The 26,960-nt window shown below is 43.1% G+C and overlaps 1 protein-coding gene and 1 long non-coding RNA gene across 14 annotated transcripts; one reads left to right on the top strand and one right to left on the bottom strand.

Moving 5' to 3' along the window:
- Positions 1-196: 196 nt before the first annotated feature.
- LOC144066748 (focal adhesion kinase 1-like) lies at positions 197-26,841 on the top strand. Of its 13 annotated transcripts, none has more exons than XM_077590045.1 (37): positions 197-348; positions 4,998-5,052; positions 8,181-8,207; positions 9,652-9,899; positions 10,248-10,420; positions 10,917-11,004; positions 11,226-11,305; positions 11,508-11,570; positions 12,729-12,783; positions 14,174-14,314; positions 14,412-14,489; positions 14,715-14,822; positions 15,067-15,184; positions 15,308-15,338; positions 16,072-16,136; positions 16,355-16,441; positions 17,623-17,640; positions 20,217-20,273; positions 20,533-20,553; positions 21,070-21,167; positions 21,230-21,314; positions 21,383-21,483; positions 21,560-21,675; positions 21,919-22,019; positions 22,095-22,184; positions 22,261-22,465; positions 22,664-22,775; positions 22,848-22,922; positions 23,597-23,683; positions 23,798-23,902; positions 24,288-24,350; positions 24,491-24,530; positions 24,614-24,699; positions 25,248-25,403; positions 25,485-25,565; positions 25,656-25,741; positions 25,803-26,841. In XM_077590045.1, exons 4-37 carry the CDS (start codon positions 9,696-9,698, stop codon positions 25,921-25,923), a joined length of 3,195 nt encoding a protein of 1,064 aa, XP_077446171.1. In that variant the 5' UTR covers positions 197-348; positions 4,998-5,052; positions 8,181-8,207; positions 9,652-9,695; the 3' UTR covers positions 25,924-26,841. The 13 variants fall into 13 exon arrangements, with proteins under 13 accessions (XP_077446171.1, XP_077446160.1, XP_077446162.1 ...); XM_077590034.1 differs by lacking the exon at positions 4,998-5,052 and adding an exon at positions 8,864-9,357; XM_077590036.1 differs by lacking the exon at positions 4,998-5,052 and adding an exon at positions 8,864-9,357 and having other exon boundaries at positions 24,291-24,350.
- LOC144066749 (uncharacterized) lies at positions 15,723-18,100 on the bottom strand. The gene is made up of 3 exons (XR_013297707.1): positions 17,721-18,100; positions 17,552-17,627; positions 15,723-16,447 (listed from the first exon to the last, which is right to left on the bottom strand). It is a non-coding gene; the product is annotated as an uncharacterized LOC144066749 (long non-coding RNA).
- Positions 26,842-26,960: the final 119 nt, after the last annotated feature.

A 26,960-nucleotide genomic window follows, 5' to 3' on the forward strand; every position in this document is an offset into this window, starting at 1 on the left:
GTGAGACACAAACCGGCACAAACGAATACAAAAAAATATATATACGTATAATTTTATTAATTTCCAGTATGGGGGTGGGGGTGAGGGGAGCTGGGCAATTTCGCTGTAATCAGAGGCGGCCATGTTGGAATGTTGGATGTGGACGGGGCGAGGAGGGGAAGCAGGAACAGCCGAACTGGGAGCGAGGGAAGGGGCGGAGAGGGAGAAACATTGCGGGGACGAGATTGGAGCAAGACTGGAGAAAGATTGGACTGATAAAACACCGCTGACAACTACTTCGGGTTGATTTAGAGGGCTTTCCTGTAACTTCTACCGGCTTTTCAAGTTAACCTAAACCTCCAGAAGAACGTAAGAAAGCGTTTTTTCCTGTTTATGTACTCCTTTTTTTCGGGGAGGTGTTACTGTACTGTACTTCGGGAGCGAAAAGGAAATGATGGGGTGCGTCGGTTCGTTGCTTCAACTCTCGGTTATTAACAGTGTTTCACCGCAATATAAGTATGAAATAAGTAGAATTTGCTTTTAATATCACCCAAGTTGAGTTAGGTAAATTGAGCGCCAGAGCTGGTGGCATTGGAAAGTCACATGGAGTAGCGTTACCTCAACTCGGAATGGATTAACCCAGTTTGGGGCGCCTAAATCTCCGTCCCAGGTGCTTCGTAGTCCATAAAAGTAGCATTATTATCCAAACTTTACTATACCTAAAAACATTATAAATTTAGCGAATTCATATCACTTTGGGTCATCTTAAGATAAACTTTCTTCGAGAGAACTTCGGTCGTGTATTTCAAAGATAAGTTATGACTATTACAGAATACAGTATATGACCTTCCTGTGATTACAAAATGGATTTAAACTACCTGGGTTAAGATTTTATGTGATTTTTTCGTTTGTTTGTTTGAAAATACTAATTCCGTAGTATTCATCTTATTCACAAGCGTGTTATAGAAAGCTTGTAAAACAATACTTTTCATTTATTCACATTTTCCGTAGATTATATAAAACGGAATCGATATACATTTGTAAAGGGGCATGTGGAGTTAATAACATTGATTACATTACTATAGCAACTAAATGACAGGAAATTTGAGCCATCATTGAACCAGGGGTAAGTTGACAAGCAACCAGGTTAGAGACAAATCCAAATAAAATCTGTGTGCTAATTGTTGAGTTTCTGTTACATTCACAACTCATGTCTATATATCTTAAAACAAAAGTACTATTACACCACCATCTATCTACAAGGAATTTGCTGGTCATGACAATGTCTTACAACCATTTAACAGCCAAGGATGGTGAGACCCTCTTCCACACCTGCCTGCTCATTAAAAAAACTTCAGGAGTATGCTTTACCCGTTGAAGCAGGGACTGGGATGATTATTTTAAATCAGTAACAGTGTCACATTATTGATGCGCTGGGTGTAGCGTAACTATTTCATATTCCAGATGCAAGCAAATGCTAATGAACTGCAGTCTCCACTCCAAATGCAGCCTCTGAACACTGTCCTTATAATATTTTTTCTTAATATTACTTTCCTTATAATTCTTTAAGTCAGACTACTAAAGAAATGTTTAAACCATTGGATTTCAGACAAAATATGCCCAAAAAGTGACACGACGCACCCTTTGCAGATGTCTGAAAGATAAGGAGAATCAGGAAATGGTTTGCTTTTCTTCTCATTTTCGCATTAGCTCTTTGATGCCCCTGCGTCATTATGCAATTCTGTACAATAGTTTTCAGTCTGGTGGTTAAAGGTTTTCGTGAAATTGTGGTTGAATTTCAAAATGCCTCTGATTTGTTGGTCTTTGAAGGTATCATCAAGGCATTATAATTTAAGGCCGCTTCGAATTTAGGATTGTTTGTAAAGTTCCAAAGTAAGCATCTGTCATACTTTTGTCAGCGGCTAACTGATTTGACTTTTTTCATGCGGTTGGCTGCAGCTGGCTAATACAGGCGTGTGAGTGTATGTGTGTAAATTGTAGAGCAGTGCTTGTATTTATAGAAACACTTGACTACTCTCAAAGATCCTTCCACCAGCCCCTGTAGAAAACCCGTGTCCCAGTTGTCCGTGTCTTACCAATCAGGTTGTCCCCTGATTTTGGCATTCCATTCATTTTTGGGGAAAGTAATTAGGTGAGAGAATGACAAAAGAGTGACAAAGGCAGCAGTCTAGTGCAGCGTGAATCACACACACTATGATAGTAATCGCTAGTGTGTGAGAAGGAATGCTGAGTGCCTGAATAAGGTTGTGTCCTTATTATAGGTTGCGTGCACATTTAATTGGTTAAAAATACAAGTGTTTCTTATGTAAAAGGAGGATGTTATGGTCTCGGGTTATAAAAAAAAGCTTCACAAAGTATGTAGATAAAATTGTGTGCAGGGGAGACTGCATTCTGCCACAATGGCAGGAAATGACATCATCGGTAATAACCCCGTGAACCCTGGGGACACGCACATACTCGGACGCATGCACAAAAAGACACTTGAATCATCTCCAAATCTCTCGATTGCTTATTTTAAACTGCCTCGGGAAGCAAAAATCACAGCATTCTGGCCTAATAAATAAACGCTAGCTTTTCTTGGCAATTGAACCCAACTTTAAACTTTGAAAAAATCTCCTTGATTCTCACCTGAGGCCCCTTAGTGGCAGTTTGATGACACTTGAGAGAGCTATACTCAAGTCATCAAGATGTGCTGAATATCAGCTCATGATGAATGGAATTGGAGCGAGTGCGGACCCCCCCAAAAAACGTAACGGAAACAATAGGATGTAGGCCTGGCTGCTGTATTGCAAAAACAGGGAGGCAAACATCTTGTAAAGTATTTGGCCTTCTCTTTGCGTGCGTGTGAGATGGCGGCAGCAGTTGGCGTAATTACACGTCGACGAAAGAAAGAAGTCATTGTCATATAGACGGGGAGAAAAGAGCGCTGGACTGAAGACAAATAGTAGGAAAAAGCGAAATACAAGACAAGGAGTGGAAAAGGATAATTGATTGTCAAATTGCTTTCAGATGGCGGATTTTGAAAATATGAATGGGAGAACCTAAAGCAACGAGACCTCTTATTTTAAGAGGATGTTTATGTTTTTGCTGCCTATTGTTAAGTGGGGGTAAAAAGTTTTAAGGCTTCCCTGCTGTCTCTAGCTATTGTCCTACAAAAGCTATGAATACAATTGAGAGTTGAGTACAGTAATCCCTCGAATATCACGGTTAATGTAGACCGGACATGGCTACGACAATTGAAAAATGGCAAAGTAGGATCAGCATTATTATAACTTTGTTTTAATTCTTCAGTGCTGAGTCTTAGAGCAAGAGTGTCTTCTGCTTACGGGTTTCAGCATGGATTTTCACATTTCTATGAACTTTAAAAGACAAAAATGCGAATTCACTGATTAGTGAAGACGCGATAATCGAGGGATTACTGTAAAATCAGGATACGTCTCAGACATGCAGGTATGCAAGTGAGAAATGATATTTCCCAATATTTATGTCACCTCTGAGTGGATCTTCGTTTTTGTACTTTCTACAAAAGAACAGCATTGTCACCAGTTTGCCACATCAGCATCTGTTGGGCCAACCAGATGATCTCATTTTGTCTCTTCACACACACCCTGTCAAAATACATAGAGAACATCTTCAGTGGAATACCTGGAGGTAAGCCAGCGTCATGACATCACACACGTGTCGAGACCGCCCGAGACACAACCGGCCGGCTGAGGTCAGACATGGGTAAAATACCACGTCGTCTGTATGTGCGTGTCAGGGTTTGTGTGTGTCTGGCTGCGTGATGAGTCACCCGCAAACACTGTCCTTTTACACAAAGGTTCATTGAGCAGCGGGTCTTCATTCTCCATTCTTCCAACCGGTTCCAACCCGTTTTAATGTAATTGTTTTTAACTATACATAAGCGGGAAACTGGTTGAATCAGCAAAATTGGAGATTCTTCGAGACCCTCATTTAAATTGCCTTACCACTAGAGGGCATTGTTACTATTAGGTCCATTCAGTAAACGCAGTCAGCATCGTATGGGATGTGTGTGATTGCGTGTGTTTCATCTTGGCCTACTAATCTGGTGCTCCATTAATCTGCTTTACTCTTGAGCAACTCCAGTCTTGCCTTCTGGCCTGTTAGCCCAGTGTGCGTATGTTTGGGTTTAAGACCAGAGTCTCCACTATGTCTCATTCAATTACAATGTATTGAGACACAGAACATATATAGTACTACAGTTGTGTTTAGGGTTGTTTGTGTGCTATACGTACTTGGTGCTTGTATTTACTTAAGATGGATAAATGCCTCCCCCAAATGGATGCCTGGTTGTCCACAGTATTCGTGCCTTACAAATGGTTGAGGGTGTACCCCAAAGTCAGTCAGAATGGGCTGAAGCTCACTGGCAACCCTAATGTGTGCAGTAGAAAACGTATGAATCATTTGTAGCCTGACTGTAAATTACTCACTAGATGTTCTACAAATGCCAAGTAGGCTCATTTGGGTCAGACCACAAATATTTCAATTTTATTAGACGACAAGGACTTTTTTTGGACTTTTGTCAAATTCACAGTCTGCCATCATGAGCCCCGTTTAACATAATGAATATTTACTACGTATCACTCCTGCCTATGTTGTGATCAAACTGTATAGAATTAGGCAGTCAAGCGAACAGCAGGAGCGACACACTGTTCACTCAGGCAATGAAGAATGTCACATTATGACTAATGGAGTAGCCCCTCGGGTGGTGTTTGTGTCAGACGGCGGAAAGGCCGAAGGCAAGACACACGTGCGTGTTTTCACAAAGATTTGTTTGGTTTCCTTACAAATTGCAAGGCATGAAAAAAATAGGAAAAATGCAAGTTTGGGGAGTGACGTAAGGAAATCTGAGTTTTGATTGACGTTTATCGGTCAAACTATGTAGGATGAATTGTAAAGTTTAAAGTTCTTTGAAATATTTTGTCCACTTGAAATGAAATGAAACACCCTGTAATAAGCATTATTGCCCCCTGCAGGATTGGAGGGGAAGAGCACACCAGCAATATTTGGACTTCTCTTTAAAGGCTAAAGGTACAGTCAGGAAGTCCATAGCCAAGATTGAAACCAAAGCCTTGAGCCCAACCTAAACTCTTCAAGCACTTCAATGTAAAGTCTTTATTTAATTGCCATTTTTCTTCTACTTTACACATTTCTCTAGTCCCCATCCCGCTACTGTCAACCGACACGTACATCTGGCAGCCTCTCGCCCTTCATCCCTCTCCTGCAGGACAAAGATTTCCCCCTCCCCCTTCTTCCTCCTCCACCATCCACTCACTCACATCCCTCCCCCTTAGAGCTCCCTCTCTTTCTCTCTCTCTCCTTCCCTCTCTGTTAGTGTAGCAGTAGTTGTAGTAGTTGTAGCGAGGGATTAGGAAGGAAGGAGACGGCCGGCTTGTAAACTGACGCATTGACCACAGAAGCCCGGCTGGGATTTGGGCTTTCCCAGTTTAGCCTCCTTTCATTTGCTTGGCCGGGGGTTTACCTCGTTCATCTTTTTCATCCCTTCTGGACTCTAAATGGAGGGTTTATACCATGGTAAGGTTATAGATGTTTTTTTATGGATGTGTCACTTTCTATTTGCCGGAGTGTTCGGTCTGGAGTAACACGGCGAGACACAATTGCGACTTGTAAGAACTGGTGTTGACACTTTGATACGGTACAAGCGCCACTTTTGAATGAAATCAATCAAGCATGCATACAGTGGAAAGATAATTTAAAAAGGTGACATAATCCTCTTTCCTCTTGATCAAGCCGTGTGTTAAATGTCAAGTGCACGTACAGTGAAGGCTTCAAGTGTGCGCTCGTGTGGGTGTGTGCGAAGTTATGTGTTGGAGCGTGGGTATGGATGTGAAATTAGAGGGTTGTGTTGGGCATCCTTACATAGACTAGAGACGCTTTTGTCTTGTGTGTAGGCATAATGTATTTTTGTTTTTCTGCTTGCGCCATTTTGTTTGTGGGCCTTATGAACTAAGCTTTGTGTTTATAGTTAGTTTTATTGTTTCTTCTGTGATGCACGATAGAAGTCAAAAGTCAAACTGGAGTTTTAACTTTTTATAGAGCAAGTGACTATTTTGGGTTAATTAACAAAATGTAACTGTGTCACCATACGTGGACGTAAAATTTTAATTGTATCACGTACGTATGCCACGCCATTAAGATTGGGTATACAAATGACCCATAAGAAAAAATACTCTGGTTTATATCCCACATTTAACTCTCTAAAGTTTTTTTTAAATGTCCTAGTAATTAAGTCCTTGCCTGCCATTAAAAATGACATATGTCAACTTAAGCTGGGAGGAGAGACTTTGACTGCGCATCTTTCAGTGCCATTGATTGGACGTCTAATGTCGTCGATGGCAAGCAATGAGTTCCCGATAAAAGATTAATAAGTGGTTTGAAAAAATGCGGGATGATATGAATTCATTTCATGTGCATAGCTTTTTCTTTAGTCTAACACAACTCAAAAGTCAACCATCTTAATTAGAACACCACATGAAGCTGGTTTACTATATCAAAAGGTCAATATCATTAAAAAAAAGCTGTGTTTTTCTCATCCCAGATCAATGCTGAATAAAACATGACGCATCAGTCCTGCGTGCTCACCCGAGTTAACACGTTATCGCTGCACACACGAGTAAGCGCGTGTGCTTTTGCAGATAAACGCTCTCAAGCGCTCACGCGTTTACATGACCCTATTATGTTTTATGCATGCAGGTTTTATCTGTATTTCACGTGCGGCGATTCGGCCTTCCGTTGATCGTTATCTTAACTCGATTCATTAGAATTGAAGAAATGACTACAATTTTTGTGGATCACTTTAGCGTCCGACTTTACAGAGTAAAAAAATCCACTCATTTTATTGAGTCGTTAAAACGTCTATTCATCGACGTCTTGTCAATAAGTCACAGCTTCACTTTGCATAAAAAAGGCTTGATTTTCACGCATCCCTGCTGTGTTTTGCATTGGCAGGTGTGTTCGTTGCCTCAAGCGTAATGCTGTTGAATGGTAGACTGCATGCTCCAGTAACACTTTGTCGTCCGCAGGGTGGTAGACGCAACCTGCACGCCTCCTGCCAAGAATCAACACGAGCCAGTGAGGCGGACTATACTTATTTAATGCGATGAAAAAAAATAGATAGAATGAAACTCCGTTTTTGACTGCAAGGAAGAAAATGATGTGTAGTAGTGTGTCATTTTTCATGGAGCTCAGCATCAGAGGGACAGATGGTAGTGTCTTTTTGTTTTGGATGTTATAATATAGACTTTAAAACACATGATTTTTTAAGCTGTCTTTTGAAATGCACATCATTCATTGTTTACTTATTAAAATTGATTAGGACTTGACATGAGAATCAAAAGGAGGATTAGGGTCTTTCTACAAAGAAAAAAAACTGTTTCAATGATTAAAATGTTAGGAAAATGTTTTGGGTAAAATAAATACGTAGGAACTAAAAAAATGCTTTATTCAGGCTGTTTGGGTTTTTTCTGGGTGTGTAGTTATTTTTCGATTTTCAAAAAGTGAGAGAAAATATGTCTCTGTAGGTCATCTTTGACCCTTGTAAAGATAAGCAAACTTGGGAAGTTGCTTTGTAACTTTTTATTACGCTTTATTATTGGGTTAGTTTCTGTCGATCTTGGCAAAAAATGTTTCTATTCGAGTGTAGAATTTTGTACTTTGACAACGACAAATGAATGATGGGAAGTGTTGCGAAATGTGCATTAAAAGCAAAATGTACGGATCGTAAAAGTCATACAGTAGGAGATATCGATGACTAAAGGCCCTTCCTGCACACACTGGTTTCATATTCCACCGTGGCGCTCGATAAACTATACGACCCCGGTCGGCACTTCCTCTCTGTGGCCTTACTTTGCATTACGTCACCGTTGCTGATGACCCCCTTCTGTCATTTCACTCCAATCTCGGGAGTGTGTGTTTATGTGTGTATATGCCAGGGTGGCAGTATTGTGTAGACCTGCTTGTCTCAAGCACTTATCCTCTAACCTGACTCTGGATCCGTTTCACTTTAACAGGGTGTCAAGTACCCAAAAGACTACTTCTGTACTTCCTGTGGGAGTTTGGGAGCTTTTTGTTTGTCATTTTAGCATTCTATACTGTAGCTCACTCAGTGATTTAACAAGCGTTATTTTTTTGTCTTTTAGATATCTCCAGAATTGCCTACTACACAGGTGAGTGACAACCCCCAACACACACACTTTCCTTATATTATGATCATTATCACACAGCTGCTTCAGGCTTGGGGGTGAAGTGACCCCCAAAGATTCCCCCTGACGAAGAACAGAGGAAGTCATTTGTTTGCGGCGTTACTCAGAGGTCAACGCACCACAAATAGATGTATAATTAGAACGTAGGTTCCTTTCTCGAAGGCAAAGACCAACAAGTCACAGAAGCAGTGGAGCATATTATTCATATTCAACGTTGTTGAGTCCATCCTTCTGTGTGCTAATTACAAATTAATGCGTGGCGTCAAGCTCATTTTGGGGCGCAAATACAACACTTTTATATTTAGGTGTTGTACATTTTTGTACTTTCGCTTGGCAGAGCAGCACTTGACAGCCAGAAAAAGGGAAACACTTGACTTGAAAAACGTAGGAGGGCATATCCAAAGAAGCCAAGCAGTGAATTAGCATGTTGCTCCTCCTCTCGCCTCTCTCCAAGTACCCATTCAACTTTCACCCGTGCCGCGTTTGTCCTCCTTTTCCTCTCATTCTTCCGCCAGACAATGGCAGCCTTCCCCGTCGTCCCCGCATCTCTCGCCCTCTTTCGCCGCGCACCGCGGAACGAGAGGACGACTTTCCATCGGCTCCTCGCTAATTGTCTTTAGGTTTCTCCCATCGAACGTCCACGGGCCTGAAAAAAGTTGGATTATTTTCGCCGCAAATGATCTTCGGAGAGCTGGTCGGACCCATCCGAGTTCTCTGCCAAGCGACGTTCGCGGCACACTTCCACGGCAACGGTGTAACTATGGAGCGCAGGCATGGGGCAGGGACGGCCCGATAACAAACAGCGTGCTTGTCGAAAGTGAAAAGGGGGCCGTCGTGGGGTGTGGAGAAGAGAACTATGGGGATCCCAGGCTAAGGACTTCAATGTGACACGGTCAGAGTTTCCAACTTTGAAAGGATTTGCCACACAAAGCGGCGGATAGCTCACGCTTGTTTACATCCCTCTGGTGAGGGACGAGGCGCAGCATCATGCGTGTTTGCGAGGCCACCAGCTGTCCGTCTGTGTTCGGCGGCAACGGACGTGGCGGGCAGGGGTTGACATGTGTTTCCGTGGCGATGAGCGGCTGCAGCCCCTTTCCCTTGTGTTGGGGCCGAGGTAGGGCAACCATCCGCTTGGTTCAACTACGAGAGTTTTCTTGTCAGAAATGAGCATGTTTTGGGTCCCTTCTTGGAAACTCCAAAGCTTTGTCAATTGTCCGTGTTCCCTCGGTCAATTCAAGGCGCACTGATGACGTCAGGAGGCATTCCCAGATGAGTTTAATTCCAGGAAGTGTGTCAATTTCAGGAAAAATAACCGCCTGTAGTCCATTGTCTTACTTCGCTCATTGAGTGGATGAGCCTTGGCTTAGCTCAAATCATCTCAATGTGGGGAATCTTGTTTGTTTTGCAGAATATGACAGACACCTAGCGGCGGCGGTGTCAGCAGGGAAGACCATGGCGACGCCCTACACGGACCCCAACCTCAATCAGGCCCTTCTGGACGACAGCGCCAAGTCAAGACTCAGCGCCGGGGCGTCGGACCGTATCGTCGGCGGATCAGTGGACAGGGTCTTGAAGGTTTTCCACCACTTTGAGACCAACACTGAACTCAGCAGCTGGTCCTCCAACATCCGATATGGGGACGCCACGGACGTTCGGGTGAGTTCTAAGTCTACTGTACTCCAAACTACAAGGCGGAAAATAGCAATACTTTCTTTATCTGGGTCACTTCCCCCACTTCTTCAACTCTGCCTGCTTTTTACATGGCAACACGCACGCTCCCGTGAGCCTTAATGTGCATGTGATGTCTAGCAGCTTGTTCGGATGTGAACGTCATCTTCAATTTGTCGAAGTCACAGACAGGCACGCGTATAAAATGATTATATTATACTAGATAACTCCAAAACAATCGTAAATTGCCTATTGTCCACACTTTGACAGTGCTGATATTTCTTGAAGCAATAAAAGTCCACTAGATGTCCCGTTACCGGCTTTTCTTGTCCACAGGGAATTATCCAGAAGATCCTGGACATCCACAAGGTGCGCTGGACGTCGTGTTTCGGCCTGCGTCTCAGCATCAGCGGCCAACCGAGAGACCAAGTGCACTGGCTTCATCCCGACATGGGCGTTTCGCACGTCCGCGAGAAATACGAACAGGCGCGCCCCAACGAGGAGTGGAGGTCAGCGAGTTTTCACGTTGAGATCGGACTTAATGCGCAAGGAGCTTCTGTTACACAATACAGTTGAAAGATTAATATGAGCTGTCCCTCTGTGGAGAATGCGGCTAAGCCCTACGTAAAGAAAAACTCTTGAAAATACGCGGCGAGCTTATGTTACCCTTTGACAAAGCCACAGCTCGCTTCCTTTCGCCGTGTGCCCGTGGCGAATGGAAAAGCCGGAGGAGTGATTTACTGGGGAGATCTCATGAAAAATCCAGGGGACCCGTCTGTTGTGCGCTATTAAAATCCTCGTGGATCACTTTTATTGTGGCGCTCTCTCCTAACGCTATTGTATGTTTTGGACCTTTTGCACTGTGGCTGGAGAAGAAGAAAGGGAACCAGATGTCCCCTTTTTGTTTGACTGAGTCAACAGCTCTTTTCTGCTCGTGTCATGACGTAACCCCAATCCTTAATATTTCGTACGGCCCGATTTGCCAATTTCATTTGCTCTCTGCAGGTATGAACTGAGGATCCGATACCTCCCAAAAGCCTTCATGCAGCAGTTCGGGGAAGACAAACCTACGCTGAGTTACTTTTACCACCAGGTACAAACACACACACACACACACACACACTCAGACTTGCAAAAACATTGTGTATACACACGCATTCAATCTTTCAACATGAAACATATGGTGCGGCTTGCAGACTGTTTGCCTTGAAGTCATCTAGGTCAGCAGGGCTGTTTGTGTGTCGTTTGTCGCTTGGCAATATGTTTCACTGCTTTTTCAACGAACATTGCTTATAATTGCCATTTGGCCTCCAGGTGAAAAATGACTATATGGCACAGAACGGGGATCAAGTGGAGCAAGATGTGGCCCTGAAACTGGGATGCCTGGAAATCAGGTTAGGTGTTGTTTAATGATCCATTGCTTTTGGAATGATAATATTATTGATGCAATAATAGGTTTTTTTTACGGGATTCCATTAGAAGGTGCAGCTGTACTAAACGAATCAATTTCCTCCGAGACCAATGACAGATTGAGACCCTGCTGTTGTACGACGATGACTTAATGTTAAGGCAGATGTGCTCTCCTCTGATTTGCAGGAGGTTCTTTAAAGAGATGAGAGGAAATGCCCTGGACAAGAAGTCCAACTATGAGCTACTTGAGTAAGTACTTTTGAGTCCTTCCTCCAGCCAAGCAATGATTCTACATACATCAGCTTCTTTGTCTTGTTAGTTAGTATGTTTTGCATCCCAAATATGGTTCCACGCATTTCATGTTTTTTTCACGTTCAATGTGGCAATTATTCATGATGACAAAACTGCTTCATGCTCCATAGGGCAATCTGCTAGCGGTTAGACTGCCAGCGCTAACAAAGCGAGCGCCTTAACGAGGCCGCTCGGCTCAGATTCTAATGAGCTGCCCGATTCTGCCGTAGTCTTTCCTTTCAGCCCTAATGAGATCGCCGTTGAACTGAGAAAGAATGCTCAGTCATTACATATCCTGTTTCCTCCTCCCCATTTCTGCGACCCTGTCACAATTTTCTATATTTTCTTTTGAGATGACTGTGGGGCAAAATATTGCCAGCCTAAGACATTTGATCACTTTTGAATTAGCTAGCTAAAAATAAAGTGACATTTTCAAAGTCAAATACAATCTTTCCATGATCCTGGTTGCTTTAAAACTGGTTTTAATTGCTAGGTGATGATGTTTAAAGTAAAACATTCCTCATTATAAAAATATAAAATGATGTTCTCCCCTAATAATAAGACTAAAGTAATTTTCATGCTCGTTATTATCCATTACGCTAACAGTATGGTGCCATTTTGCTCCTTCCCGTCATCAAGAAAAATTAGCCACTGTGTAATTTTGCAATAATACTAAAATACAGTACTTTTGATGCACGTGACACCGATTGGACAATAAAAAAAATAAACGATTTTCTCAGGAACCCGTCATTATCCGTTCCGACATTCACACGGGATTCACGGGTATTTTACATTACTTTGTAAGATTAATTTCCCTTTAAAATTAATGACATCATTAGATATAGCCCTCTTATTTCGCTGAGAATAACCAATACCTTGTTGACATTCTTTCACTCGTGAAATGGCCATAAACAAGTAGAACTTTTTTTGTTTGATTTAGCAAGTTAAACCGTTTGGTCAATAAGTCAGCCACATCGCTATTTGCTTCCCACTGTGCTTTTCCCACACGCCCTTACGCATGCAAGCCAGCTCAGATCAGATAGCAACATTTAACATTCCTGCCAATAGTTACAGCATTTCACCACGAACCCGCGTTGTCTTATCTCTTGTACGCAGGAAGGATGTCGGCCTGAGACGCTTTTTCCCCAAAGACCTGCTGGATTCAGTCAAGGTGAGAATAAAGCACCACAGTCATCACATTCATATTTATGCTTCACTAGTATTCATGAATTCGCCTATTATCATTTCCCCAGACTACAATAAAAACTCACCACTCTGGAATTTCTGTGCTGTTCTGGAATGACCCAAAGTAATGTCTAGCATATTAGGCTTGATTTTCTTCTATCAATCATTCCATTTTTTGGGATTATTCGCTTCCCCTTTCTCATTGCAAACCCCAATATAATAAATCTAATGTAACTTTTTTTTGTTTTAATTTCCTTGATTTAGCTGGCGTGTGTGTCAGCATAATGAGAGGGAGTGTCAGTTATAAATTCACGGCACACTTTTATAGGGAGGGTGTGTTAGGAAAGGCCTAAAAGGGGCTCGCGTGGGCTGGCGAGGGGGAGACAGATGCTCCGCAGAGCGCTCGTGCGCAACCTCCGGGTCAGGTTTAAACCCACTTTTTCTTTCCAACAATGAGGAGAAAAGGGGGGAGGTGCCCCCGTCCTTTCCCCGTCTGCCTATCAAAACCCAGCTGCCCACTACTTTAACTCCTCTTCACAACTACGGCAACATAAAGACCCCTCCCCTCCTCGAGGCACCCATAAGTGCAGTCAAATATCCACAAATTGCTTGATTTAGACTCGAATGCAGATTTCTGGGTGGGCGTTGTCGCTCTTCCGCATGATTTTGAGACCTTTGGCTGATTAAATCGCCGCTGCCAGAAGTTGTTGTGAACATCTGCAGTTGTTTGGCACACACGCCTGGATTTGAGGTGATTGAGTCGAGGGGGTCGCAGCTGTCAGTTGTGTGGATGTCTTTGGAAGGGTGAAAAAAAAGGAGTCATTTAATGAGATTATTCTTCCTCAATGGACTCCACTCGGTGCACACGTGCACAGGGCCACATAAAAACAGATGGCTACGGTAGTAAAAGGTGACTGATGTCAGGGGTAGTCAAAGCCTTCTAAGGAGTCCATTCACGACGACAGGTTTGTTTTCAGCTTCTCTAAAGAAAAAAAAAGCTTTAGTGACATTTTAGACAGATTTAAAACCTTTTCAATTCCAAAGCCCGCTTCCAGGGAGCGCTAGTGTGTACGTGTTCGCCAATTTTGGATCTCTTTAAAGAAAAAAATCTTCATACCTTTTTAAGAAGTTGTTTTGTTGTCAAGGCAGCCGTGATAATCCTGCTATAGACGTTTCCTCCCAGGAAGGTTGGATACACTGACGTGACTCTAGAAAGTATCTCTCCGTGAGGGATTCATTCCTAATTAAAGTAGCACAACAATGCTCATGCATTAATTTGCTGGAGATTTCTGCCCATCTGTCCATGCTTGAGGTAACCTGTTTCTAGAGGTGATGCTAACGCAATTGGATGCACTTGCTCTCTCATTCTCCTCCAGGCCAAGACGCTTCGTAAGTTGATCCAGCAGACGTTCAAGCAGGTGGCCAACCTCAACGACGAGCAGTGCATTCTCAAGTTCCTCGAGATCTTGGCACCCATTCACCGCTACGATAAGGAATGCTTCAAATGCGCTCTCGGGGTGAGTTGGGCGAGTGTTTTGGCGAGAAAGCAAATGAGCAAACGCTAAAATACAAATACACGTAGGTTGACTGTGTCTATTTTGCGTCTCATTTCAGTCGAGTTGGGTGATCCAGGTGGAGCTAGCGATTGGACCTGAGGAAGGCATCAGCTACTTAACAGACAAGGGCTCGGCGGTAGGTCCAAGTCAACATATTGCTTTACCAAGACCTCCGAGCAAACCCACACTAGTACAGAAGAAGCATTCCGAGGAACAAATACGTAATGTAATTGCCAGTAATGTGACTAATATTGTTGCGCAACCAAAAGGGAGGCAACTCCCGCTGTAGTATATTTGAACAAGCGGATGACACACTTGTCTAAGGAACCGTGCTATAATACGTGTCTTTTCCAACCCACAGCCCACCCATCTGGCGAACTTCACACAAGTACAGTCCATCCAGTACTCGGCTGTGGAGGAGAAGGACCGGAAAGCAACGCTGCAAGTCAATGTCGCCGGAGCTGCCGAGGTATCGTTGCCTTTACCGTAGGACATTGGCGTACGAGTACGAGTACCACCGTGCGTACGCCGGCCCCCTCTAGCGGTGTGCCAAAGTTTGTAAGCGCCTTCAATGGCAGCCAATGACTTCAAGTGGGCCCTGGGGGTAGTAGTACTCAGAGAGCCATCTTTTCTCAGAGATGCTACTGGCTGTAAAGTGTTTGAAAAGCACCACTGTAATGATAACGACCCTTTTATTGTGTGCTTGCGTGCAGCCTCTTACCGTGACGACAGCCTCTTTAACCCTGGCTGAGAACTTGGCCGACCTCATTGATGGCTACTGTCGGCTCATCTCCATGGAAACGCGCTCATTTATCATCACAGTTCAGAAAGGTAGTGGAGAATTAGGATTTAGGTATCCAATTGAAACATGCTAATTTATGACTTTGAATTCTGAACTTGTCCATTGGGGAGCTCTTCTCAGTGTAAGTTGTTGTTATGTGTTTTGTCCTCCAGAGGGCGAGAGAGCACTTCCATCCCTTCCAAAGTAAGTTCCTTTTTTATAAATTTGAAGTTATACTACAAAACTTGCTCCAATGAGTTTAACATTGGTAGTGGTCTCAACCTTAATAATCTCCAGGCAACTCCCCCCAAAATAAACTCCTCTTTTGAAATACATGGCACCTTTTTTAACCTCTGAAAAAACAACAGCATGTAAATAAGTTAAAATTATAAGTTGCAGAGTACTAACACAAAGTTTAACATACTGTTAATGTTCATTTTTTTCAGTATTTTTTTAACCCAGTAAAACTGCAAATCAAAATTATCATTAAATAAGTCCCTTAAACTAAAAGGAATTTTGAAGTCATAACTGTGTTATCAAAAGTATGACACTGTTTAACAACACTAAAATACAAAAAGGAAGTATAGTTTTTACAGAAAATACAAATAAAATAATTGCCAATTGTTTTCACTTCACTTAAATCTGAATAAATCTTAGTGTGTTTATCCCTCAGTTGGATTATCCAGGTTTTATGACTCAGTGTTTTCCTTGACTTTAACCCTAAATCTTTCTGTCTTCATCTCTCTCTTTCTTCTGTACCTTTCTCTCTCACCCCATGTGTGGTCAAATAAGGAGCCAAATAGTTTCCACTTGCGCGAGTCTCCTCCTCTTTTTCTTGGCCTCTCGCTCTTCTCTTCCCTTCCCCGAGCCGCCACAGAAAGGCAGAGATAATTGCCTGCTTTTGGTGTTGTCAACGCACTGGTTTGTCCATTTCTAGGTTGTCTAATCATGAGAAGAAATTGGAGGCAGTCAAGAGCGGCGTAAGAACAATCTCCGTCTCCGGTAAGCGGGAACGCTGCCCATTCTCTCTCTCGGGTACGACCGTAGTGACTCCTCTGCTTTTTCCATTTCCTCCTACATCTGTTTTTTCACTTATTCCTGTCTTGTCTCCTCTGTGGTGTTTGTTTACCTCCACGCTCGGCCTCTATCTGCACTCTATCCGTCTCCCATTCACCCGGTCCTCCCGCGTTGCATCCCTTTCGTTCTCTGATTGGACGAAGACCCGGCGCCGTCCTCTCCTCCCAAGCCGGCAAAGGCTCGACGTTTCCTCCTCCCCTTTGTCTTCTGTTCCGATTCGCCGCCCAATGGTATTCCTTGTCATGCAAATGAGAGAGTATAACTCAACTAACAGAATTGAATCAAAAACATGGGGACAATTTTAATGGGAAGGCTACCATTGACGAAGAGTCACATCCTGGTCAATATCAGCAAACGAGCTAATGACAAAAAGTGTATCTTAACAGTCGCCCAATATGTAATTGATAAGTAGCAGTTTGTTTCAATAGCAGTACTAGAGTTTCACAGCACCGCAGAAAAATGATGACTTCAGCACATGCTTTGACTCCCAAGTCACAGTGTGCCGCAGTTCCAAATTCAATATTTCAACTGTGTTTTAAACCAGTTGATTTAAAGCGACAGAACCGAGTTTACTGCCAAGTAAGGAGACTTTTCGCGATTATCGGCCGGGGCGACAGACGCGTACTGAGCCATCAATCTGGACGGCAGCCGGAATTGTGGAGACTTTTTCCCCCAATGTTCTCAGCTGGCGGCTTACAATTTGATATGCAGGCGGACGGGTGGGAATTTTGTATTGCCTTGAAATTCTGAGCAACCATGTTGGATAAGGAATAAAATACTTGGAAAGGCAATTTTGGGAAAAATAACAAGGGAAGATTGTCTTATCGTTCTGTAAGCATCTAAAATGAGATGATTCAATAATGTTGAATTAAGTGATTTTAAGGCAGTTTTAATTTCAGCCTTTCCTAATTATTTAGGGGCATTTTCAGGTCACATCCTGTTGATTATTTGTTGAAAAACCAGATGTGAACTATAAATACAATTTTTGGAACATTTTGGGGTGTGAATTGAAGTAATTTAAACTGACATTTTTTAGTTGGGGAGAGAAAGACTATTGATGAAATAATGGGATTAACTCAGCGTGAAAACCATTTGCAAGTTCCACGAGAATGTTAGTCTCTCTTTAAAGTCCACCACTGGAATTTCGGCGTTCACCTCGGTCGCTCGTGCAAATATTTACAAGTAACCGCAGACTGCATCGTGCTCAACTCGCAGTGGCATCTTCCTGCCACTGTCTTGCATGAAGCTGCTTTTTTTAACGCATCTATCAGAGCCTGCACTAACTCCTTGCATGTTTGGCTTTGCAGGTTGTACGGCAGCCATTTTGTGACAAGACTAACCTCTGCTTTCTTTCTCTGTATCTCCCCTTCCTTTCTTCGCCTCCTCCTTGCATGCTCTCGGGACCCTGCAGAGGATCTTAGCGGGGATGGTAAAGTGATTAAAATGTCAACTTTTTTTCAATGAATTGTTTTGCTGTACTCCCAAAAAAAAAAAACAAGAGCGACATACCGCCAGAGCCACAATGGGACGTTTCTCTTTAAGGGAATTTCTCCAACAGCTATTCTCTCTCCTCACGCGCACACACACACACACACACACACACACATGCACACGTAGACTGAAATATACTCGTACAGAGAGAGAAGTTTTCTGGTTTCAAGCTAAGCATTCCTGCCTAAAACAGGCAAACACACACATATTAAAAGATTGGAATTTGAAAAGCTAGGTTTTTTTTCTTCCGCCACTGGAATGCTTCTTTATTATAAGGTATGCCGTAATTAATGTAAACTATGTTATGATGAAATGTGAATGATTCATTTCCCTTTCTAAGTTATTTTTAAATCTCCAGTATCGCATTTTGAAACACAATTAAAGCAATTATGCGTCACAGCCAATGTTCCCTCTAATTTTTCGTTGGTCTGAGCAGAAAGTCAACCTCCCTGAGCGCACTGAGTACCAGTGTGAGCGACATCATCGGTACTCGGATGATTCGCCTAAAGACGTTTCGCCGACGGACGTTTGACAGACGGGCAGGACGCCGAATGGACGTTCCGCCGAACGTTCATTCGGCCGAACGGAGGTTTCGCCGAAACGGGATTCGCGCGCTCGCCCCGCCCCCGGATCGTGTGTGTACAAGTTTTTCAACCTCGGCCCGCGGGCCATATACGGCCCGTTAGGATTTTTAATCCGGCCCGCCGCCGGTGTTGTCCAAATTATAGTAAAAATCAATGTTAGTCTACCATCAATGGCAGCCCGGGAATAAGCACTCTTGGGCGGGCAGATGTAGCAGAACCGAGCCGTAAAATGACAGCAATCGGGTCAAATCCATCCTAAAACAGCATTTAATGATTAAATACAAATACTGGAGCTCTTTGGACATTAGAACCGAGCCCAGGGAAGTGAATTCCTTGGTAAAATGTCGTGATGATATCGCGATGGAGGCAAAAAAACGTCTATATACGTCCATTCGCCAAACAGCTCAAAATGCTCTCAAATTCGGTCAAATCCAGCCGAAAACAGCGTTTAATGATTAAATACAAATACTGGAGCTCTTTGGACATTAGAACCGAGCCCATCATGAAGAAAGGGGTAAAAAAAAAAAAAAAAAAAAAAAAAAAAAAAAAAAAAAAAAAAAAAAAAAAAAAAAAAAATCCGTTTTTTTTTTTTTACTGCGCGCCATAGGATTTCTGCTGCGCAGAGAAGACGAGAGTAGTGCGCAATTGCGCACGCGCGCAGCTTAGAGGGAACAGTGGTCACAGCCAAAGAAAAATAACACAAACTGCCATTCAAAAAATCTTTTAAAGTCAACTTTGAAATTTACTTTGTAAAAATAAATGCTACAATTTAAAATAACGTTACCATAAAATACATTTAAAACTCAAAAATGCATGTGAAAAACATTGTAGTGCTTCAGTAACTTTAAATTATAGATCAAAACATTTAAACAATACAATTCAGTAGCTGCTAGCATTTTATCGTAATAGTCCTATTTTGAATTCATTTTCCTCATCGCTTATCCTCACAAGGGTCACGGGTTGTTTTTTTATTTTTTATTTTACCTATTGCGTGTACCAATGATCTTTTAGTCATTGCACATCAATGACGAACGACTTTTCTATTAGTCTTCGCTTTAACACCATTTTTAGATGAACCCATAAAAAAACAAACCACAAATTGACAGGCTCTTTGTTTCAAAACTTTCCCTGACGCCAACATTTTCAGCCTGGAGCAAATTAATATCCATTCCACCAAAAACTATCCCTTTGATACTACCCCCACTTGGAATTCAATCTTGCTCCATTTTTATTAAACTCAATGCCACGCACTTCCCTTCAACTCACTGCCCGCCATCCATTTTGCCTGGGAAGGCTAAAATCTATCCTCCCATTTAAAATGCATCGGACTCTCTAAATACCATCAACGGCCGTAATTTAGGTTAAAAACCCGACAAATTAGGCGCTAATCTCCCGCAGACGGCAGATGTTCCACTCGTGTTCCTCACAGCTGAGTCTGCACCCTGACTTTATTTTAAACACCAACCATCTGGTTAGGATGGATTCTGTCCATCCTTCCCTCCTTTCTCTCTCTCTCTCTCTCCCTCTTTTTTTCTTCCCCTCCTCCTTCTCCTCCTGCTCTCGCCTCGTCTTTCATTCTGTTGTGAATTCTTCCAAACATCTCTTCTGGATCCCCGCTTCTTTTATTTATGTTTATCCCCTCCTGAACTCTCGCTGGCCTCTGCTAATTTCTCCGCCGCCATCGCGCCATCAAAAAAGAAAAAACTCTGCTGACACCGGGCCAGCGTGTGCGTCGCTTTTTAATTTGCGTGTGTTTGTAAGAGAGAGGCAAAAGCTTAGCTGTATGGGTGTCGCATTGGGCAGGAGTTACCAAAACAGCGAGCATTTTTACAGTAAGCTGCAGCCCTTTCTTATCAAGTCATTTCCTTTTTAAACCCTTCTTTTTACTGGAGTTTGTTTTGTTAGTCACTCTGTTTCATTCTCACCCCAGAGACCGATGACTACGCCGAAATAGTTGACGAAGAGGACACGTACACCATGCCCTCCAGTAAGTGCCTGTTTTATGCTCTTGTTCTTTTTTGGGTTGATCTGTAAGCCTAAAAAACGATGTGGAAGTGATGTGCGTTTTTTCTTGTTTCTCCTGCTTCCTCTACTTAAGCAAACTTAAAAAAAAGGCATTTTCTGTGTCTGCATGACATCCCCGTGGAATAAAGTATGATGATGTGTTTTCTTGCCTCTTTCTTGCTTTTCACCGCACTGTCTTCCTCTTTTTTTTTCCTTCCTTCACTCATCCATCGCCCACCAAGTGACCTATGGAATAGTGGAAGGTAATAAAACAGCTAAAAAGCTTTCCCGCTTTCGCTTTCTGATGCCTTCTTGAAGGTTCTTGTTCTTCTCTGATTAGTAGTTAGAGCACAGAATGACATATGATGAAATCTTTATGAGTGACACAAAGTTCAAAACGATGAATGGATCAATGTTATTTTTACATTTTCAACCATTCAATGTTTTATTTTCCAATGCAATAATAGTGCAGTGTATTTTGGGGGAATTTTAGTTTTCAACTATTGTTGATGTTGTGGACACATTTGATTACGCAATAATTGCACAGGGAGAATAATTAAACTAAATGATTTAGTTCAATTGATTGAATGTATTTAAATTTAATTTTCTACATTTTTTTAGTTGTTTTTTTAATTTTTTTATTATTAACCTTTTCTCTGCCATTGACACCAATGGATGGCCGGCGAATGATTGCTGGCAAACCTCCCAGTTCAAATGGACAGGATGTCTATTATACAACAATGGCACTGAAAAATGATATGTTTTGTTCATCTTTTTAGCGCGGGACTACGAGATCCAGAGAGACAGGATCGAACTGGGTCGCTGCATAGGAGAGGGTCAATTTGGCGATGTTCACCAAGGAGTCTACAACATCCCGGTAGGTATACATAAACAATTCTAATTGCCATTCGTTCCACTGAATTCCTATTTTTTTTGCAGGACAAGCCAGCTTTGGCCGTCGCCATCAAGACGTGCAAGAATTGCACGTCAGACAGCGTCCGGGAAAAGTTCCTGCAAGAAGCGCGTAAGTCCGCAAAGCTATTTCACTTACGCTTACCGTGTTGACAGTGCCATATCCACTCGCTCTGGCAGTGACCATGCGGCAGTTTGACCACCCTCACATTGTCAAGCTGATCGGCGTGATCACGGAAAATCCGGTGTGGATCATCATGGAGCTGTGCACGCTAGGCGAGGTGCGCCCACGTACTCTACAACAGCATTTTGTGCTGGAATTTGTACTGATTCTTTTTTTTTTGTCCTCGCGCGCAGCTGCGTTCCTTCCTCCAAGTGAGAAAGTACAGCCTGGACTTGGCCACGCTCATCCTGTTCGCGTACCAACTCAGCACCGCGCTGGCGTATCTGGAGAGCAAACGCTTTGTGCACAGGTTAAAAAAATAAAAAATGTTGACGCGGATTGTTGAGAAATTGTGACTACAAAATGTCCTAAAAAATCATCCTGAATTTTTCAACTGAAAGTAGCTGCGTCAATGTCAATTTTGTCACTGACCACATCTAACATATAATTGATGAGGAAAGAATCAGCAACTATTTAGCAGTCAAATCGTTTAAAGACCGAACTATTGTTCAACTCACTGACTATTGACGCCATTTATCTTGTGTTTTTTTAGGGACATAGCAGCACGTAACGTGTTGGTGTCTTCCATCGACTGCGTAATGCTGGGGGACTTTGGTCTGTCCCGCTACATGGAGGACAGCTCTTACTACAAAGGTGCTGGAAAATTCAACGTTTACCAGCCAGAAGCATTTTTGTAGTTTCTCCAATTTCGATCCTTCCTTTTTTCAGCCTCTAAGGGCAAACTTCCCATCAAGTGGATGGCACCAGAGTCCATCAACTTCCGAAGATTCACCTCCGCAAGTGACGTGTGGATGTTCGGTGAGCCCGTCCCCCTGTGCCTTACCAAAAGAGGCGTGGCTTTATTTGGTCGTCATTTTTTGCATCCCCTCCGCAGGCGTCTGCATGTGGGAGATCCTGATGTACGGCATCAAGCCCTTCCAAGGCGTGAAGAACAACGACGTGATCGGCCGCATCGAGAACGGCGAGCGGCTGGCCATGCCGCCGCAGTGCCCGCCCACGCTTTACAGCCTCATGACCAAGTGTTGGTCGTACGACCCCAGCAAGCGGCCGCGATTCACCGAACTCAAAACCCAGCTCAAGTAAAGCGTCATTTTCCGTCACGATTCGCTCATTGACTGCTATTGATAATTTTCTAATTAAATGAAATTGAGGTCAGTTAGCTTTATATCGAGCCGTAAAAGACGTTTGGAAAAAAAGCGTGATCCAGTTTTGGGCTAGTTCACACAGCCCAATCTCTTCCCTTTGACTACAATGAACCAATAGGCTTTGTGTAACAGTACTATATTGGAGGAAGAAAAGATGCAGCAAGAGGAGAGACTGCGGATGGAGATGAGAAGACAGGTCACGGTGTCCTGGGATTCCGGAGGTTCCGACGAGGCCCCGCCAAAAGTAAGAGTATTTATTGTACGTCGTCTTTGTTCAAATTCTAAATTCAGTGGCATCGGTGTTTTCTTTCTGCAGCCGAGTCGGCCAGGTTACCCCAGCCCTCGTTCCAGTGACGGCTACTTCTCCAGTCCGCAACATAACCACTACCAGGTGAGCCTTCTTCACGACTCTCGATTTTCATGAGATTTTGCGGCAGTCATTCGAACTATCAGTTAGAATACAAAAAAAAGAAGTTGAAAAAAAGGGGTGATAATCCAGATCATATGATACAAAAGAAAAGGCCCTGATCTGTATTTTTATTTCCTTTCCCTACCATACTTTTTCCTATACCATATCCATAATAACTGTCATAATAAAATCAGTAATCCACTGCGCTGAATGTCATGGTGGACACAGCCACCTAGTGTTCGAACCTGATACTATTGTTGAAGGATTTTTTCCTCATACATTCAATACAACATGCCTAACCTAGAAAAAGACTACATAAAAAAATACAGTTAAGACAAGCGTCGTTTGCAGTTGAGCTCGAAAATGAAACTTGAAGCCACATTTGTAAAACAAGCGTGACCTTAAGCACGGCATTATTTTCAAGAGTGACAGAAATGAAGTACCTATCACCAGTAATCCAAACAGACAGCAGGCATTTCCTTTGGTGCTGACCTAAAAAGGATCAAGGAACATTTTGACCAAATTCTGCAATATCACTTATCTGGCTATAGTCAGAATGCACCCAGCATCAAGGCTTTCTTTCTTATCGCAATGGTGATTATTGTTTATATCATTATTATGAGCTCCTTATTTCTTTTTTTCCTGTCCACCTTTAGTCGACAGCGCACGGCGGCTTCCCCACGAATGATACCTGGAATCAGCATAGGCCGGAACATGCTGCAATGTGGAGCTCCGACGTGGAGGTACGTTGCCTCCAAAAATTTTGATTTTGGGATTATTTGATTGGGGCTGTTTTTACAAGGCACCGGACATCCAAAATAAGGGTAGTTCCACTTCTTTTTTTTCCGTTCCTCCAGGACACGGGATGTACAGGTCAGGCTCTCATGGAGGAGAGGCTGATGATGCAGCAACAGCAGATGGAAGACGACCAGCGCTGGCTGGAGCAGGAGGAGAGCTTCATGGTAACGTGAAAGCTCACCACATGTCTAAATATATACAAGGCGACCAACGTCGGCCAATCAGGGCCGAGTGTTAGTGAAGTGGGCGGCGAGACAGGAAGCGGGATTGGCCGAGGAGCGGATGGAAAGAATGGGAGGAAAAATCCAGGGGATCTTTTCCTTGAGCGTCTCGGCTCCTCCTCCTCCTCCTCCTCCTCCTCTCTAAATAAAAACTTCTTCCTCTTCTCCTTTAAAATCTCTTTTGCTTCTAGTTGGGACGCTTATTTTTACTCCTAGGATGCAACTCTTTAAAGCATGCTTTACCAAAATGGTACATAAGAAAAAGAGGGAGAATTTGACTGTGTTTAATCACGTACTTAAAAGACATCTTTTTTTTTTGTCTTTTCAGAAGACCGAGCCCAGAAACAGCCGAGGGAGCATCGAAAGAGAAGATGGGGCTCTCCAAGCGCCGGTCAGTCGGTCATTTCGCTTCACGTTGGCTTCTTTATTTTCCCGCGCATGTATCTTATTTATTTAGCCAGCACCTCACAACAAAATGTCTCAAATTGGTCCTTTTTAAACTTATTTTTGGGTGTGTTTCTCCATGTGCAGGGGGGAAGCCAGCACATCTATCAGCCTGTGGGCAAACCAGGTAAAAGACAGTGATCCCGTCAAAGCATGGAAACCTCTTTTTTCCCTGTTTTTTTTAAAAGAAAATGTATGTATTTATTTTAGAACACACGGCTCCACCAAAGAAACCCCCGCGCCCCGGCGCCCCCGCTCACCCCGGCCCCGTGGACAGCTACAACGAGGGCGTTAAGGTACAATCCGTTCATACGTCGACGATCGCGCGCCGTGGCGTTAACTCGAGCTAACGTGCTGTCCCTCGCTTTCTCCCCCGTCCCCCGTCCTCTGACGTCTTATTTAGCCATGGAGGGTAAGGTGACCCGTGTGTAGAGTCAGTAGTTAGCCTGCTAGCGTAAGACATACGTTTTAGCCGTAGATGTTAGGGAGGACCAGGAGTGCCAAATTTAACACCCACCATGTTGGTTAGCCTGGAAGCTAAAGTCCCAGCTTGGTCTTGTTGTTCTCTGTCTCCGGAGCATTTTTGGGGTCAGATTTTGGTCCTGGTCTCTATGACCCTTGGACTTAGGGCCTGTTCATGCATGTCCAAGATGACTTTTCCAATTTTTCCACTTTGTACGGTGCAGTCCGTTTATTTAATTTTGGCACTTCTGGTCCTCCCAAAGGAAGTAGTCCAACCCGTCATGTAGATTCTATTTGTTTTATCTGTCTAGTTGTTTGTCCAGCTCTCTTTTTAGCACCATTTCAAAAATTTTGACATTATTTCCTCCTGCCGGTGGCGCAGTTACAGCCCCAGGAGATCAGCCCACCCCCCACAGCCAACTTGGACCGCTCCAACGACAAGGTGTACGAAAACGTGACGGCGCTGGTTAAATCCGTCATCGAGATGTCCAACCGGATCCAGCCGGCGGCGCCCGAGGAGTACGTGCCTATGGTCAAGGTAACCTCGACTCATTATCTTTCGGTATCGTCATTGGCGGCTTCCGCTGAGACGCTGAGCTTTTGCGGGCGCATTTTGCAGGAAGTGGGTTTGGCACTGAGGACTCTGCTGGCTACGGTGGACGAGACCATCCCGGTGCTGCCCTCCAGCACCCACAGAGAGGTCAACGCAGTTTCCTGTTTACCCTCTTTTTTTTTAATCCAAAAGCTGAAAAAAAAGTCAAACCAGAAAACCCTTCCTGTGTTCGATCAGATCGAGATGGCGCAAAAGCTGCTCAATTCGGACCTGGCCGAGCTCATCGCCAAGATGAAGCTGGCGCAGCAGTACGTCATGACCAGGTGAGAGCCGCGTGGCTTCCACTTTTCTCGCCGTTTTAACGCGGCGTTCCGTTTGTGTCAGCTTGCAGAAGGACTACAAAAAGCAGATGCTGATGGCGGCTCACGCCCTGGCCGTAGACGCTAAGAACCTGCTGGACGTCATCGACCAGGCGCGCCTCAAGATGATCACACGGCCGCCTTAGCTGGACGTTGGTAGACAGGGAGAGAGACTAAAATGGTGGACGATGCACAGTCCAGCCGCCACGTTCTGGTGCCATCGTGGAGTTTTAACGATTCAGAACACTCTCGCCACATGTTTTGTAGTAATACAGTACTACATTGTTAAAAGTAGCCGTTTTTAAAACAAATCGTTTCGAAGGAGTTTGGTGGCGTCTGAACATGCTTTTGATATAATATATTTACAATTTATACGTAGTATGTCATTTTCCCAGACTTGGCTTGTACTGGATCTTTTTATTGTCGATTGTCATCATTAAGCTTTAAAGAATCAAATGTGGGGAACTTTTTCTCCCACATAGGAGGGGCCAGTTTCCCTAAATGAATGAAAAATATAAGCATTTGCAGGTTAAATGTTTTTTTTTAATGTGTATATAACAGCTCCTCTTAGATTTTGATGCAGTTTTCACGTTGGCGAGCCCACAATGGAGACACATGCCACATGTTCAGCAGTAAATATACCACAGGTCATTTAAAAAAAAAAGACTTTATCTATTTTAACCTCTATCTCATTGCCTGTTGGATACAAGCAAAAGAAAGTGGATTGGATGCAGAAAAAAAACATAAAAATAACCTTGAAGATGTCTGTTTTTTAAAAATACGTTTATAGGGATAGAATATGAAGTCAAATGGTGTTGCCTGCTTATTTTTTACACTACAAATCAATTGGCAACTTAGACTCGAATACTGTGAATACACTAAGAGTGACATCTTTATTTATTGGGTGAATGGCGATATCAGTTGGACTCTTTGGTCAGCCGGTTTGAACCTGATAAATTTCCAACAAAGATCCTTTTTCACAATTGTTTTTTTTTCTAACACTTTTCTCAGGAAAAACTCACATCATGTACAGTTGCAAATAAAATACACTGTTAGTATTTCAACCTGGCTGCTTCTTTATTTGTTTCGAAATAAATGTTTTTAATAACTTGTTATTCATGTAAACAGACTCAGACAATTATTAGGCTTTTACATTAGTTTTTATGCTTTGCCGTCAATGTGC

The sequence above is a fragment of the Stigmatopora argus genome, chromosome 21, assembly GCF_051989625.1.
Source record: "Stigmatopora argus isolate UIUO_Sarg chromosome 21, RoL_Sarg_1.0, whole genome shotgun sequence".
NCBI classification, from domain to species: domain Eukaryota; kingdom Metazoa; phylum Chordata; class Actinopteri; order Syngnathiformes; family Syngnathidae; genus Stigmatopora; species Stigmatopora argus.